This window comes from Delphinapterus leucas, chromosome 13, assembly GCF_059928025.1.
Source record: "Delphinapterus leucas isolate spDelLeu-1000000601 "Yukka" chromosome 13, BTC_Dleu_Yukka2, whole genome shotgun sequence".
In the NCBI taxonomy this organism is placed as follows: Eukaryota; Metazoa; Chordata; class Mammalia; order Artiodactyla; family Monodontidae; genus Delphinapterus; species Delphinapterus leucas.
Window position 1 is genome coordinate 41,802,082 of NC_143141.1, and position 17,674 is coordinate 41,819,755.

General features: G+C 34.9%; 1 protein-coding gene across 3 annotated transcripts in view; it reads right to left on the minus strand.

Annotated features, from left to right (window-relative positions):
• EHBP1 (EH domain binding protein 1) overlaps positions 1–17,674 on the minus strand; it is a 460,296-nt gene that overhangs the window by 176,053 nt on the left and 266,569 nt on the right. For 2 of the 3 annotated variants that reach the window (XM_089922338.1, XM_022597318.3), the window contains exons 8-10: positions 16,436–16,558; positions 11,805–12,045; positions 417–606 (exon numbers count right to left, since the gene is read on the minus strand). In XM_089922338.1, the coding sequence (XP_089778464.1) occupies positions 417–606; positions 11,805–12,045; positions 16,436–16,558 (554 nt within the window). Of the gene's footprint in view, positions 1–416; positions 607–11,804; positions 12,046–16,435; positions 16,559–17,210; positions 17,316–17,674 lie in introns of all 3 variants that reach the window. The other variant, XM_089922339.1, reaches the window with a different exon arrangement.

Below are 17,674 nucleotides of genomic sequence, written 5' to 3' on the forward strand. Positions count from 1 at the left end.
ATACTGATATTCTTTGGCAAAGTATTTCTCTGCACTGAGCCTCAATCTTTCTAGTACGTTTATCAAAAGATGATTTCTACGTCTTCCTCTGTATTAGAGTAAGCTGTTTCTCATGCCTAGATGTTTTAAAGTATCCTTTCTTCAAAGCACCAATGCTACAATCCTAACGCCTTTCTTCCTCTGATTTCAAGACAGCATTTTAAAAACAAATCTTAACCCAAACTATCCAATCCATACTGTACCATAAATTTACAGACTCCCAAACATATATACCATGTTGCAGTATAATGGATTTACTTATATTTTACTTTTATATCATCAAAAATAGCTAATAATGACTTTTCTTAATTTGAATTAAATTGCATGGGGAAAACAAGCAAACACTAATACATGTTTTACTAAGATTAAACTCCTACCTTAGGAGAAGTGGAGAGATCTCTTCCTGCAGACATAACTGTGTTTTCATTTACTCCTCCTGTCTTTGGTGAGATGGCTGGTGGGGCCGGGACTTTTCTTTTTACTCTCCTTTCAGTTTCCAGTTCTTGAACTGGACTTACCAAATTATTTGGAGGAGGAGTTGGTTTAGGTTCATAAAAAGGATTTGATCTAAATGAAAGAAGAATTATTGTTAAATGTCTTTATAAGAGTAGTTTACTCCCAATTAAAATACCATAATATTTTCATTTATAAAACTAGAACATACTGAAAATGATAAGGAAAAACCCAAACCAATGATAACTTACAATCTGGAAATAGGCACTTTCAATCTTTTGTTAATCATTAACAATAAAACTTTCCCTTTTAAAAAGTATTTTTAAATCTTTAAAATACAAAGTCATACTCAGCTCTGCTATATACAGACCCTTGGGAAAATGTTTGTAATAAGAGTAAATCCTACATATTCTCCACACCCACAGAAGAGGAAATAAGATGAGAAAACACTGATTTTTTTTTTTTAATGCTCCCTCACCAAACTTTTTTTTTCTTGAATTTCTTCTCTTCCTCTGTGTTAAATTCCCTTCCCATTAGGGACCATCTTTTAGAAGTTCATTCAGTGAGGTTCCTTTTTTTTTTTTTTTGGCGGTACGCGGGCCTCTCACTATTGTGGCCTCTCCCGTTGAGGAGCACAGGCTCCGGACGTGCAGGCTCAGCGGCCATGGCTCACAGGCCTAGCTGCTCCGCGGCATGTGGGATCTTCCTGGACCGGGGCACGAACCCACGTCCCCTGAATCGGCAGGCGGACTCTCAACCACTGCGCCACCAGGGAAGCCCCAGTGAGGTTGCTTTAATAGCAAATTCTTCCAGGCATTGAAAATGTCTTCATTTCAGCCTCAAACTTAAATGATAGTTTAGCTGGGTAGTTTATTCTAGTTGTTAGTTAACTCATCTCAGCACTTTGAAATATTAGCCCCCTGTTGGTTTAATATTGCTCTTTTGTAAGTCATCTTTTGTCTCTGGTTGCTGCCTAAGATTAAGATCTCTTTATTTCTGGTTTTGAGCAATCTTACTAGAACATGTCTAAGTGTGTATTTCTTTTAAGTTTATCCTGTTCCAGAGTCCTTGAATCTCCTGTGTCTGGAGATTCATGTGTTTCACTAGTTCTGAAAAATTATCAGCCATTATATCTTTGATAGCCCTTCTTTATTTTCTCTATTCTCTTCTCTAGAAAATCATATTAAATATATGTTGAATTACCTCTCTCCTTCATATTTTTACAAGTTTTTATTTCTCCTGTACTACATTCTGGATAATTCCTTCACATCTATAATCCAGTCAACTTCTTCACTTTTCATCTGTGTCTAATTTAATGTTCAATTCTCCACGAATTTTTAATTTCATAAGCATATTTCTTCATATGGCTGTGTGTATAATACCTTAGGTACAAAAGATCTGAGTCATTAATCATTTATACATATTTACTTTATAGTCTCTATCTGATAAATCTATCATTTGAATTCCTTGGATTTATAATCCTTGTGTTTCTTTTGTCTCCTGACTCTTTCTCTTAGTAAACTATTTCCTTGTGTATTTTGTAATTCTAGATTGTGAGTTCAGGACTTGATCTGAGGAAATCTTGTGTAGTTGCTGGGAGTCCCTCTGTTCAGAGTGTTTCATGCTTGCATTTGCCAAGCAGTTTAGGAGCCACTTTGTTTCTCACTTTCTTGGCTTGGGGGTTCCCAGATCATCCTGCCAGCATAGCGTCAAATCCACATGAAGGTAGGCCTATGCTTATAACTTCTTAGGGAAGTCTTCTTTTTTCTCTACCTGAGTCTAGCCCAGGCAGAAAATCTTCCTTGTTAACTCCCTTTATGAGTAGATATTTTTCTAGTTACTTATCCGTAAACACAAGTATCTGGTGTTTATGATGATTATTCTTCCTGTTACACAGTAATAAACTTTTATTCTGGCTATTATTTGTTTGTTGCATTTTTTTTCCCAACACCAGTCTGTTCCCTAGAATTCAATATCTTTATGCATAGTAACAAGAGAATTTCTGAGTCTGCAAAGCTAAGAACCAGATCACCCAAACATAATAATTATACCAAGGGAACTCCACTTAGTTATATAAAGTCTGTACTGGTGATAGCCTTCTGTGTTCAATTATGCATATTCTTTTAACTGTAACAGTACCAGATTCATTTAGAACCAATAACGAAGTATCTACATCTCTGCCTAAAGTCAGTCAGCTCTCACAAGACTCAGGGGACCAAGTGTATCTAGACCAGAGAGGGGAAATATACCATACTTGTGATGTCACTCTCACTCTGTACTCATTTCAACAGTTAGTGTCTTGTGACTTCTTCCCATTGAGCTGGGGATATAGCCTCAGAATCTCTCTCACCTCTGCTCAGGCCTTGCAGAGTTATTTTTCAAACTCTAAGAGTAGTTCAAAGGGAGGTAAAAATAAAGAAATGGGCTAAAAAAATTTTTTTTAACTCTAAAACTCAGAAAAGAAAAAAATCTCCCCTCTCCCCCTCAAAACTTACTATTTGCTTAACTGATGTTAAATGTTTCAGGACTGAACAAACCCACTACAATCTAAATGAATTAATTGAATCATGTGAACTATTTGGGTGATATTTAAAAAAATTTTTCCTGGTTACACCTCTCTATAACAAATTTCCACAGTCGTTTGTAAGACGGTAGCTGCTACAATATTCATTATTAATTTGTCATATAAGTATGGTTAGTTTTTAAAAAAAACTTAGAAGTGTTAGAGGATAGATATTTCTATTACAGAAGGATCTGTGCCTAACAGAGAAAAAAATGACAGAATTCCTTATACAGGCAATTTTTTCAGTATGCTTTATATAATTGAATTTACAATACTAAGTTGCACGAAACTTTTATAAAACTTATCTAGCATGTATAACAAAGATATCTAGATACCGTCCTTTTTCTTCATGTCTCTCTGCCTCCCTCTAACCACCTGAATATTGGTATTCTTTATACATTGAAGGTAAATGCAAGTAGAAAAGCTCAGATAAACTAATTTCCAAAGTTGGTTCCTGAGGCTCATAATAAATACTAGAAACATAACAAAATGGACATTTTCTTGAAACAATTAGAGCTGTGTTTCTCAATCCATTTTACAGTATGACATGTAGTAAAAATGAAATTTGTATGCTATGCTAGAGTGAACATAGGAAGCTGCTGGAAATTGAAGGTACCAAGGACTCCAGCTGCCCCAGACCATGCCTGACAGCCAAGAATACTAGGGGAATCAGTATCTCTGCAGGCCTGCAAGCCACCTGTGAGACAACAGTGTTCTAGGCACCACTGGTTAGGTACTAAATCATAATAAGGACAAGAAGCCTCTACTTACAAGGGCTTTAAATGATCCTCCATCTAGATCAGAGATTTCTAACTAAAACTTAATTTCCTACTCTCTAAGAGTGAACCGGATATACTTCCATGTATATGAAATATCCAGAACAGTCAAATCCATATAGAGAGAAGGTAAATTAGTAGTTTTCAGGAGATGGGGAAAAGGATTAATTGGAACTAACTACTAATATATATGGGATTTCTTTTTGGGGTGACAAAAATGTTCTGAAATTAGAGAATGATAATGGTTGCACGACACAGTGAACAAACTAAAAACCACTGAAGTGCACACTTCACAGTGTGGCATTTTATGTTATGTGACATATATCTCAATTTAAAAAGTGCTATTTTAAAAAGAGTAAATAGGAATAGTACATATATGTGATTATGAACAGTACTCCCTTCTCTGTAATGACAAGAATTATATAATTTCTGATAAATACATTAAAAAAATAAACAGTAAGAAAAAAATTATTTAAGGAATTAGCATAATTTCCACATTCTGTTATCATCTATGATCTGAATAATCTGTTTCAAGGCTTCTTACATCACTCTGAATAAACAAGAATTATTTTTATTCTTATACTGTACACTTGAGTAATAGATTAATTATATCATTAACTCACTGTGAACTAAAAACTCATCAGTTATGTTAAGTGGAAAACTGGACAGAATAACTTTAAATGACATTATTCATTGTTTAAAAATATAATTAATCCAAGAAAAAGAATTACAGAAAGAAAAACTAAAGTTGATTAGAAACAGTACTCGCAAACATAGTGAAGCAAGGGTGGAACAAAATCTGTAGTCTTTTCCTCTCAATTTGAAAAAACAATACAAATGTATTAAAATGAGTGTGTAGCTTCCCTGAATAAACTTCAACAACAATTTCCCTTGAGAAACTGACACACAACCATACTAGAAATGATTTCACGCTGGAGCGCAAAAGTCACTTCATAAATGTTTTGAAAAATATTACTGCCCTTCAGTTTTCACTTTTGCTACGTAACCAGAATGGCTGAACTAACCCCCAAACACGAGAAAACTGAGCAACCCATACAGTTGCTAAGTGTAAAGGACACGTGCTAAAAGCCCTGAAGGGTGTACACTTTCTCCTCGGGGCTGATGGATAATGCTAAGTTTCTGAAGGTTGTTTTAGAACATCAAAGAACACAGCACTACTTATTTGTGAGAGTTTTATGTTAGAGGATCCAGGAAGAGTTTGGTAATGGAAGATGAGTCATATAGGCTTTTCACTTGATGAAAGGTCATAAGTTTATTACTGAAGTTAAGAACAAATTCTGGAAGATTTCTGATACTTAAGTTGGACCTACAAACTTTTGGAGAAAAAGATGAGAAATACCAAGTAAGTAACACAGAGTTCTTCCTGGACATTAGCTGATGCGCAATCTTTAGAATTTATGGATGTGTTCCTTCAAAAAAGCTGAATGTTTATAGACTACCTCTGGTAACCTCAGATGATTGAGCAGTTTAGAACGCTCTTTATTCATGGGAAACTTTGTAAAGGCTATGACTTTCATGTGGAAAAAAGAATGGTCAAAAGGAAACACCTAGTCATTCTGATTTTAGTTTTTATTAAGGCATTTTAAAAGTTTAAGCAAACACTGGATGTCTCTTTAATTTGTTAATAGGAGAGAGGAGGGTGTGTGTATGTTGTGTAATATTCATGCATTTTGGAATGACTGAATGCTTGTATTTAAAGTTTGCATTTACATTCAAATACTCTAGGTGTGTGGCTATTACTCAGCACCTACACCACCCATGAGAAATTTTATTTTGATCACACATTAGCTATTTCAAAGAAAACAAATATACGTGGATGGATCTAGAGACTGTCATACAGAGTGAAGTCAGAAAGAGAAAAACAAATATCGTATATTAACGCATATATGTGGAACCTAGAAAAATGGTACAGATGAACCGGTTTGCAGGGCAGAAATTGAGACACATGTAGAGAACAGATGTACGGGCTCCAAGGGGGGAAAGTGGCGGGGGTGGTGGGGGTGGTGGTGTGATGAATTGGGCGATTGGGATTGACATGTATACACTGATGTGTATAAAATGGATGACTAATGAGAACCTGCTGTATAAAAAATAAAAATAAATTCAAAAAAAGAAAACAAATATAACAACTTTAGCAAGAGTAGAGCAAACTTTTTCAACCCCTGTATAGTTATTAATTAGTATTGAGATCTCAACCTGGGTTTGGAATCAGATGATTATTATGATGTAATTCCCATACTTATAGGAGGTTAGAACATTTTTAGGTTTTATCAAAACCTAGCCATGCCCATGGAAGCATGTAGCACATGTGAGAGTAATTAGCCATGTGTTGTAAAATGAGGAAAGGTTCAAAAATGCAGTTCCAGAGCAGCAGAAACCAAGTCAACTACCTCATTCTTTCAAACAAGTCTTTCAAATATTTGAACTTGGTTATTATAGTTCCCTTAAACCATCTCTTTTCTAAGTCAAATAGTACCTATGCCCTCGATCACTGCTCATTTGATGTGGTTTCTGGACATTTTAATGACTCTGTTGCTCTACTGTTAACGCTCTGAATCATCAATCCCCCTTTTAAAATGCAGTACCTAGAAACAAAATACTGCTCAAAATGGGAGTTGACCAATGCACAGGAGAGGGAGGACATTTCTCCCTTCACACAAAGCAACTGTTCCCAACTTTCATACATCAAAGGAGCCTTTTTATTATTCCCCTCTCAACCCATACATTCCATATTTTGAAAGACTTTCCTACTACACTGCATTTTGAAAGAAATAACTATTTTCCCCAAGATCTAAATAATGTTAATATGATAAAATTCAGTATTTCCAAGGAAAGCAAAGGCCCATATAGCCTCACTGCAAGTAAACATATAATTATTATTTAGCTTTTAAAAAATGTTAAATATTCTGTAGATCTCCCCTGTTACACATCAATTATTTTCAACAAACAGGCCTAAAAGCCCAAGAATTCCAGGCTGGGAATCACTCATGTGACACAGTATTTCTGTTAATAAACTTAAACATTGTTGTGGTTTTCTTTCTTTCTTTTTTTTAACAGCTTTATGTACATATAATACAGTAAATGGCACATATTTAAAAAGTATAACTTGATGAGTTTTCTACATATGTATACAAGTGTGAAACCATCAGTACGATCAAGACTACAAACATTTCCAGTTCTCCAAAAGTTTCCTTGTATCCCTTTTAATCCATATCTCCCTCCACCTCCAATCTCAGGCAACTATGCATCTGCCTTCTCTCGAAACAGATTGTATTTTCAAGAGTTTTAGATAAAGGATAGCATACAGTATATGCTCTTTTTTGGTCTGGCTTCTTTCACTCAGCATAATAATTTTTAGATCAATCCATGCAGTTATATGTATCCATAGTTTGTTTTTTATTACTGAGTAGTATTCCACTGTATGTATATACCACAATTTGCTTATCTATTTTCCTATTGATGGACACTGGGGTTATTCCCATACCTTGCTATTATGATAAATAAAGCTGTTAAAATATTCATGCACGAATCTTTTTGTGGAAATACACTTTGATTTCTCTTGGGTAAATACCTAGAATTAGAACGGCTAGGTCGACAGGTATATGTTTAACATTTTAAGAAACTACCGAATTGTTTTCTAAAATAGTTCACCATTTAGAACTTTGAGAGTTCTGAGAGTACCAGTGGCTCCATGTCCCTGACAGTATTTGGTGTAGTAAGTCTTAAATTTTAGCAATTCAAGTTGGTGTGTAGTGATATATGGTTTTAATTTGCATTTCCTTGATGACTAAGATGTTGGGCACCTTTTTGTGTACACATTGGCCATTCTTACATCTTCTTTTGTGAAATGTCTGTTCAAATCTTTTCCCTCTTTAAAAAAGATAGTTTGTCATTATTGAGTTAAGAGTTCTTTACATATTCTTGATAGAAGTCTTGCCAGAGGGCTTCCCTGGTGGCTCAGTGGTTGAGAGTCCGCCTGCCGATGCAGGGGATGCGGGTTTGTGCCCCGGTCCGGGAAGATCCCACATGCCGCGGAGCGGCTAGGCCCGTGAGCCATGGCCGCTGAGCCTGTGCTTCATAACGGGAGAGGCCACAACAGTGAGAGGCCCGCGTACCGCAAAAAAAAAAAAAAAAAAAAAAAGAAAGAAGTCTTGCCAGATAGGTGTTTTGCAAAGAATTTTAGCCAAACTGTGGCATGCCTTTTCATTTTCATAAGTGTCTTTTAAAGAGAAAAAGGTTTAATTTTGAAGAAGTCCAAATTATAATTTTTTTCCTTTGACTCTGTGGTTTTTGCATTCTGTTCAAGAAATTTTTGCCTACCCCAAGTTCACTAAGATTTTTCTCCTATGCTTCCTTCTAAAAGTTCCAGGGTTTTAGTTTTCACTTTTAGGTGTATGATCTATTTTTAGCTAACTTTTGCATTTGTTATGAGGTAAGGACTGTAGTTCTTTTCTGGAGGGGTGGGGGGATATAGACCTTTAGTTGTTCTGGCACCATTTGTTGTAAAGATTATCCTTGCCTGACTTCCTGTGCTACTTTTGTCAAAAATCAATTAGCAATATATGTGTGGATCTACTTCTAGATTTTCATATTCTCTTTCATTTAACTATATGTTTACTTTAAGCCAATTCCATGAGGTCTTGGTTAATGAGTCTTGAAACTGGAGAGCATAAGTCCTCCAACTTTGTTCTTTGTTTTGAAACTTTGTTTCAAAATGGTTTTGGCTATTCTAGGTCCATTGTATTTCTATATACATTTTAGAATTAGCTTTATCAATTATTACCAAAAAAATACTCCAGAATTTTGATTGGGATAGCACTGAATCTACAGATCAGTTTGAATCCACGGCCGTAATATTTCTTTCCATTGTTTTCTTTCAGCAACCTTTTGCTGTTTTCAGCATACAGGTATTGCATTGCACATCCTTGTTCAAATTTATGCTTGAGTTTTGGTTTGTTTGTTTTTTGGATGCTTTTGTATATGGTATTTTAGAGTTTTCTATTTCTGATAGTTAATTGTTACCATTGAGAAATACATCTGAATTTGTATACTGATCTTGTATCCTGTAACCTTGCTAAATTTACTTTTTAGTTCTAGTAGGCTTTTTAGAGATACCTTATGATTTTCTACATAAATAATTATGTCATCTGTGAAAAAAAGATAATATTGTATATCCTCAAATAACATGTATAAGAAGCTTAAAATAGTATTTTTCAATTTCCCCACGCTCAGCCTTTGTATGACTACTGTCATGTTTTACTTCTACCCGTTCCCAAACCCAGAATATATTATTATTTAAACTTTAAAGTCAATTATCTTTTAAAGAGATTTTTTAAAATAAGACATGTATTTTATATATACTATTTATTTGACATTTCCTGTGCTCTTCATTCCTTTGTGCAGATCCAAATTTCCAAGTAGTGTCATTTTTCTCCTGCCTGAAGGACTTCTTTGTAATATTTTTTGCAAAGCAAGTCTGATAATTATGAATTATCTCAGTTCGTGCATGTCTGGAAATGTCCATTACTTAGACTTTTTTTTTTTTTTGGGGCTGGAAATAAAAATTTGTGTTGGCAGGCTTTTTTCTTTCAGTACTTATATACCACCCCACTATCTTCTGACTTGAATTGTTTTTGTTGAGAAGCCTGGCAGTGGTTTTCTTCATCATTCTTGTGGTTCATTTTGGGGTTCATTCAGCTTCTTAGACCTGTAGGTTTATATATTTTGTTAATTGCTAAAACTTTTAGCCATTATTTCCTCAAATATTTTTTCTGTTCCCTCATCTTTCCTTTCCTTTTGGAATTCCAGTTACACTTACTTTAGATTGCTTGAAGTTGTCCCACTGATCCTCTGTTCATTTTTTTCCCCTTTATGTCTTTTTTTTTAAAAAATAAATTTATTTATTTATTTATTTTATTTTTGGCTGCGTTGGGTCCTTGTTGCTGCGCACAGGCTTTCTTTTAGTTGCGGTGAGCGGGGGCTATCCTTTGTTGCGGTGCGTGGCCTTCTCATTGCAGTGGCTTCTCCTGTTGCGAGCATGGCTCTAGGCGCGTGGGCTCAGTAGCTGTGGCTTGAGGGCTCTAGAGCGCAGGCTCAGTAGCTGTGGCACACGGGCTCAGTTGCGCCGAGGCACGTGGGGTCTTTCCAGACCAGGGTTCAAACCCGTGTCCCCTGTATTGGCAGGCAGATTCCCAACCACTGCGTCACCAGGGAAGCCCCCCCCCCCACACTTTATGTTTTAATCTGGAGTTTCTATTGCAAAGTCTTTAGGGTCACTAATACTTCCTTCTGCAGTATCTAACGTTAATCCCATCCAGTGTATTTTTCATCAGATTCTGTATATTTCATCTTTATAAACTGAATTTGGACTTTTTTTTTGTCTTGCATGCTCATGCTTTCTTTGACTTTCTTAAATATCTGGAGTATATTTATATAATAGTTAAATTACCACACTTGTCTATTAATTCCATCATCTGTACCATTTCTGCATTCCTATCTAAGGAATGAGTTTCCTCCTCATTATTAGTCAGATCTTCCTGCTTCTTTACATGCCCGATAAATTTCTGATTGGCTGTCAGACATTGTGAATTTTATGTTTTGGATGCTTAATTTTTTGGTATTCCTTTTAATATTTTGGGGCTTTGTGTGGGATAGTTATGTGCAACCATTTTGGTTCTTTTGAGCTCTGCTTTTAATCTTTGCTGGGAAGGCCCAGAACAGCCTTTAGTCTCGGGCTGTTCCCCCACTACTGGCACAATACTCTTCTGAGGACTCAACTTGATGTCCCATGTGTTAGGAAGTCTTTCCTCTCTGGCTGGTGGAAACCCAAACTATTCTTAATCCTGGGTGAACTCCAGGGATTGTTCTGTCTAATTGTTTGTCCTCAATAACTTCCTCATATGCGTACTCTGATCAGTACTCAGCTAAAGACTCAAGAGAAACTTTCTACAGATCTCTGAAACTCTTTATGAGTAGGCTGTTCCTCTCTGAGGCTCTGTCCACAAGTTCTAGCCACTCAGTACCTCCAAAGTCCAAAGTCTGCCTCCTCAATGCAGGGAGATTCTGGGGTGTTTGGGCTCTCTCTCCCTGAATCGCGGTTGGAAATTCTCTCCCATAAATAAAGCTTGGACAAATGTAGGGCTCACATTCTTCCTTTCTTTTCTCTCAGGGATCCTGTGCTATTTGTGTCCAATGTCTGAAAACTGTTGTTTCATACATTTTATTCAGTTTTTTACTTGTGTAAGACAAAAGCTATATCTAGTCTATGCTACTCCAGCATGGCTGGAAGTTTTACTGTTGCTTTTGAAACATACTTAGGGCCACAGTCTGCGGCTACATGGGTTGCAATGTGCAACTCCAGAAAACAATGTGAACATACCTTCCTCCTATCCCCAATCTAGATTTGAGTAAAACAGAAACCCTAATCACACTGACTATTAATATACTAAGCTTGTGGTCAATAAACCTCTCATTTGGGTAAGAATAATGACTCAAATGCTCAGATGCAGATAATTCCGAATTTATAAATGTCATGATCTCATTGTTTGGCATTTGAATAAATCTTCTCATCAAATCAATATCATAAACGATTATTTGGTTCCCACAATAGACCCATAACATAACTGAAGTGTAATGCCTTCAGTAATCGATTAAAAACACCTAAGTACCATTTATAACATGGTTGCTGTGGGAAGACACAACTGGAATTCTAACCAGAGATTCCAGGAACGTGTTTCCTTCATTTGTTAGTTTAGGGTGCACACGTAATCATATGGAAGAGGGTGGGAGAGTGAGGGTCAAGACTGTAAAAATTTGGATGGGGGATGAGATAGATACTAACATGTAAACTATATATTAACATAGGGACAGACCTCTTTTTACCCATCTAAAGGTATATTACAGAAAGATCTCTTCAGTTAAAATATGATGAGAGCAAAATGAAGTGTACTTACTCATCCAACTCCTCTTCTTCAGCTTTAGAACTATCAGCATAGAGATACTTGCTCATGTCCACCGGTCTTATATTTTTTCTTTTTGTAGACTGGGGAGGAGAATCCTTTATAGTTACAAAGGCTTCTGGCTCATCAAATGGGTTCAAATACTGTGGAGTCTGTACCTCTTTAAAGGGATTATAGCTGTTATTATAAAAGGATTCTTCTGGTTTTTTAGGTGAAACTGTTTCAGTGATTTGTTCTATAAAACAATAGCAAAAGATGAATTAAATCAAATTAATACTATCTGATATTTTCTTATATATTTAGTGTTCTCAAAAATACTCAATCTTGAATTAATAAACTCTATGGGGTTGAAAGAGTGCAGATCAATAATACGTTTTATGAAACTGAGTTATTTGTAGTGAGGTGGATGGACCTAGAATCTGTCATACGGAGTGAAGTAAGTCAGAAAGAGAAAAACAAATACTATATGCTAACACATATATATGGAATCTAAAAAAAAAAAAAAAGGTTCTGAAGAACCTAGGACAGGACAGAAATAAAGATGCAGGCACAGAGAATGGACTTGAGGACACAGGGAGGGGGAAGGGTAAGCTGGGATGAAGTGAGAGAGTGGCATGGACTTATATATACTACCAAATGTAAAATAGATAGCTAGTGGGAAGCAGCCACATAGCACAGGGAGATCAGCTTGGTGCTTTGTGACCACCTAGAGGGGTGGGATAGGGAGGGTGGGAGGGAGACGCAAGAGGGAGGAGATATGAGGATATATGTATATGTATAGCTGATTCACTTTGTTATAAAGCAGAAACTAACATACCATTGTAAAGTAATTATACTCCAATAAAGATGTTTAAAAAAAAAACCAAACATAAAATTGTCAAAAAAAAAAAAAAAGTTTTAGAGGGGCTAAGTCCAGAAGATGTGATATCTAAGATCTTTGTCTACTTCTCCAGGAATAGTGCTCTTCAAAGTAGCATCTTTGAATTGTTAATGCCCTTGGAATCTCTATTAATGTTGGCATTATGGTATACCAATTTTGTAAATTTTAACCTTCTTAGAGGTACAATATCCTATTATTGCTTAATTTATTTCACTATACTAGCTTGACGTCTCAAACTGATACATAAATTTCTGTTTTTAAAAGAACATAAAATGGATTAAATTTTGGAATAGTCTTTGGTAGTTACACAAGCAGAGACCACTTAGGAATCTGAAAATACATTCTGGATATATAAAAAATACACCATATATCACTGAATTTGCTTTTGTAAAGTCTTCAAAGAGCAGGTTTCTGTACACTACAAGTCCTTAAATCTTTAGAGCTTTTAATGGGCTTTTCAACATAATTCATATCCAATCAATACCTTATTTAATAACGTAAAGAAATAACAAGAATTCTGAAGTTGAAAGAGCCACATTAAAATCATACTGAGAAGCAGATAGATGTGTTCCACTAAATTCTAAATTTTACTATTTCAAATTTCAATTTGAAAACAAAGGAACTCTTAAAAATAAAACTCTGACTTTACAGCACAAAAAGCACTACAACAGTGTCATGTCCTCCGACAATACTTATGGAGTGCTTAGTACCAGGCTTTTTCTTTTACTTTTATGTTTATTAATATTTTGAAACAAAAACAAGGCAGAGTTCCATGGTGGTCCAGCGGTTAGGACTCTGTGCTTTCACTGCTGTGGGCCCGGGTTCAATCCCTAGTCAGGGAACTAAGATCCCTAAGCCATGTGCAGAGGCCAAAAAAAAAAAAACCAACAACAAACTGGAATGTAAAATAAAACTGTTTAAAATTTGTATTTTACTAATATAAGTATGTAACCAAACTGGAAAAAAGTTTCAAAAAGCCGATAATCACAGAACAGTTCAAAAGTAATTTTAATTATGCCAAGCAACTCTAACGAAATACTCTAGGAGAAGAAGGCAGAAAATCAGTTTTAAAATCTTCAAGAAAAATAACTGTTTTATAAGTGACATTTCAAACAGTTTAATCCAATTATTAGAAAAATCTCTTGATTGACATATATTTATGATTTTTATATTTTAGAATCAAACTACTTTTACTTATACTTTAGACATTAGCCCAGAAAACTTATGTTGTCTTTATATTGAAAAAATAAATAAAACAAAATAACTCTGAATTGAAATTCTGTACACCATGGTGACGCAATTATAAAGTATGAAAGAGAATTCATAACATCATAATAAATCAACACTGAAATGAATTTAAATACAGCCTATGCTAGAGAAGAGACTCAGTAACTGTATCTTTTGTCAGACCAGGATAACACTCAAACACCACTATAATCTTTATAATAATCTAAATGAAGCATTATCTTTTCTCTGTAGAAGAGACTACAGAGTTTTTACCTATTCAATTTTTTTATTAACAAATACCAAGTCTCAAATGCTTAAGAAATTGATAAAACCTGTCAATGGAAATAAGATTTTTATTTTTACTTTCAGGTAGAGGATTACAAAAATTGATCCAAGCAATTTCATCAGTTACAAAACCAAAAGCAAGAAAGTATTCAAACTATAGAGCAAGATTTGAAGATGACAGAATAGCAACAAAGGAGAGTTTAAGATGAGACTATTTCATATAAAAGCTAACAAATACATTTAGTAACTTTCTAAACGGGTCACTGAAGCACAGAATGTCATGAATCTAACTAAGAGGAGAACTGAAATTGTAAAAGCAAACAAAAACAAAAGCCATCTAAACAACTGTAACACATTTTTTTCTTTCTTAACTACTTTTGTTACTTGAGGATGCATGTTTTTAATCAATAAAAATTAATAAATTATTTCTAGAAAAATGAGTGTTCTTCTAATAGAAAATACTTATTCTAAAGTCTCCAAGAACTATATATTTAAAGAGAATACTGGTTGTCAAGTTTTTTCTTAGCTCTATAGGCATGATTAAAGTTTCTGAATCAGGTTGGCTAACCTCGCTTAACCTCTCCAAAATAGAAATACAATATATATGTTATCTGCTACTCCTTTCTATACCTCAGAAAAGATACACATATATTTTTAAAAATTACTAATTTGATTTTGAAATGAAAAGCTCAAATACTCATATCTCAAAATATTTTGGTAATTTTTTTTTTAACTCAGTGTACTCAGATGTATTTAGTATGCAATTGAGAAGCTTTGTGGTCAAAAGAAGACACTTGATTAGCAATCTTAGCTCCAACTCCACCTCCATTTACCTAAAGTTCTTCTTCAAATCACTTAATTCCTCTGGGCCTCAGCTCCTTAATCTATGAAAAGAGGCAGCTGAACCAGATTACTTCTAAAATGTACTGTAACTGTTAAGATTTAAAATATGTTAAAATAAAATAAGTCACAGGGCTTCCCTGGTGGAGCAGTGGTTAAGAATCTGCCTGCCAATGCAGGGGACATGGGTTTGACCCCTGGTACAGGAAGATCCCACATGTTGCAGAGCAACTAAGCCCACGCACCACAACTACTGAGCCTGTGCACCACAACTACTGAGCCCGCGCGCCTATAGCCCATGCTCCGCAACAAGAGAAGCCACCGAAATGAGAAGCCCATGCACTGCAACAAAGGGTAACCCCTGCTCGCTGCAACTAGAGAAAGCCCACGCACAGCAATGAAGACCCAATGCAGCAAAAATAAATAAATAAAATAATTAGAAAAAATAAAATATAGGTCACAAACAAAATAAAATCTCATTAATCTAAACTTAATAATTTAGAATTTGGTAAGAAGGGAGAAAGTAATGGAAGTTCCTCTCCTTCCATTACTTTCAGAAGTGGATTATGAAATGATATTGCACAAATAGAGTGAATCCTTAAGTTGAAAACCTCACTTTTCACCATGACAGGCAGTAGCAAAATTCTTTAAAGCTCATGAAGATTTCATAAGAGCAGTCTAAAAGATGTAAACAGGGGTTAATCATTCTTGCATTTACTTTGAGCAGAGTTTAATTAAACAGAGGTCTTCTTCAACAGCTCTTTTCTAAGCTTTAATAGTTTGAAACTACTTGATAAGAAAAATGACTCACGAAAAAAATACATGGTTTTATTTCTTACATGTTGTATATATGACAGGAGTGGTCCTCAATCTTCTTTCTGTTCTGTGACATTCACGTGCACAATTTACTTTCGTTACTAAGAGTAATTCTCAGCCAGAGACAGGCAGTTGGGAGTGGAGAGGCTCATCACACTGAGGTGTGAGGGCCGAGAAGCTGTATATAGAGAAAAGGCTACCTCCACCACCTTAATATGGGTATGTCCCACAACCTGACCTTGCTTGGTAGGCCAAACTAATGAGACTTTACTGCATGCCAGCTAGATAAAATACTGTTATCTCTAACATTAGAGCTTTACTATTTGACCAAACTAACAAAGAATTAAAATATAAGCCCCAAGTAAATGTCTATGTAAGGCTTCCCTTTTTCTTTAAAAACAATTCAATGGAAGCTACCCAGAATTGCTGATCAACTGCAATTGGTATTGAACAAATAATATTGTCATTATAAACAAAATGTACAAGTCTTTAAAAACAAAATCTCTTCCTGCCTTTACAGTTCAAGAGAACTTAACAATACACAAAGACTTTAAAAGTAAAGAAAAAAACTTGCTACCTTCTGAGTCAGGATCTCCAAATGGATTTAATTCTGCTACATCAGGATCACCAAATGGATTTAAATTCACAGTGGCCAAGTCCTTTTCTGCTTCATCCAAAAAGTTAAGTTTGTTGATAAGCTCTGAAAACAAACATACGTGTCAGTTCACTGTGGTTACAGTTAAGCATAATTATCACTCATTCATGAAATATCTCAAATTGTAAAAATTCATACTAATAATACCTGCAAATAATAAGATATAGCATTTTACCAATGACAGAATGCCATTCAAGTATTTTGTAGCATACCAACATATTCAAATAAAAGAAAACAAACACATGAATTGGAAAATATCAGATAATGAACTAGAGAAACTTTTAGCTCAATCTAATTTGATCCAATAAAAAAGTACTAACATAGATTTTGAGAAAAAAACATCCTTCACTTCTAAATATGAATAATTCAAATTGATTTAATATAAGAAAATATTTCTAAAACAATGTTGTTACAATATATAAGCTAACTAAAGAAATTCTGTCATGTTATACGACCAGTTATTATAAGATGTTTTAAAATCACTGCTTATCAAGGATCCTGATACAGGCTTTGCTAAAGATGATAAGTTCTGTTATGTTGTTGCCTGTTGGTGCACTACAAATTACCAAAGAAAATTTATTAAAGGAAAAGCACAAAGACAAAACTGAGAGCTAAGTACAGACAGAAGTCAAGAGGTAGCAGGTCACAGTAAATTCAAGCAATCAGAAGAAGAAAGAAAGGAAGAAAGCTCTTAGACCTTCAGAGGAACTGGCTGATTTAGCTGAAGGCATATTTGCTTGCTTTATGCAGTCATCTTGATCTTCATCTAAGCTGCTCAGAGCATTCAATTGGTTTACAATTTCTGTAAACAGAAGCCAGTCGAGACAAATGTAAGGTAAGGTCATTTAATTAAAGAGCCTCAGAAGCATGCTGTTACTCAAAAAGACAAAGAGAGGGGATGTTTGGTTAATCAAGAGAATACATTCAGAGGATGTTATTTTTGATGAACTATAACAGATGTATTTAACTGAAAGTTATGCTGTACTTATATTTTAAAATAGAAAACATTTTAAAAATTAAAATTTATATTAGTACTATAACAACTATGTTAACAAACACAAAACAAAGATAATAACCTGAGAAGTTGGCATTGGCTTTCACATTCTGCATTTGTAAAATAGGGCTTTAAATGCATGCATTAAAAACAGAATAAGAAATATC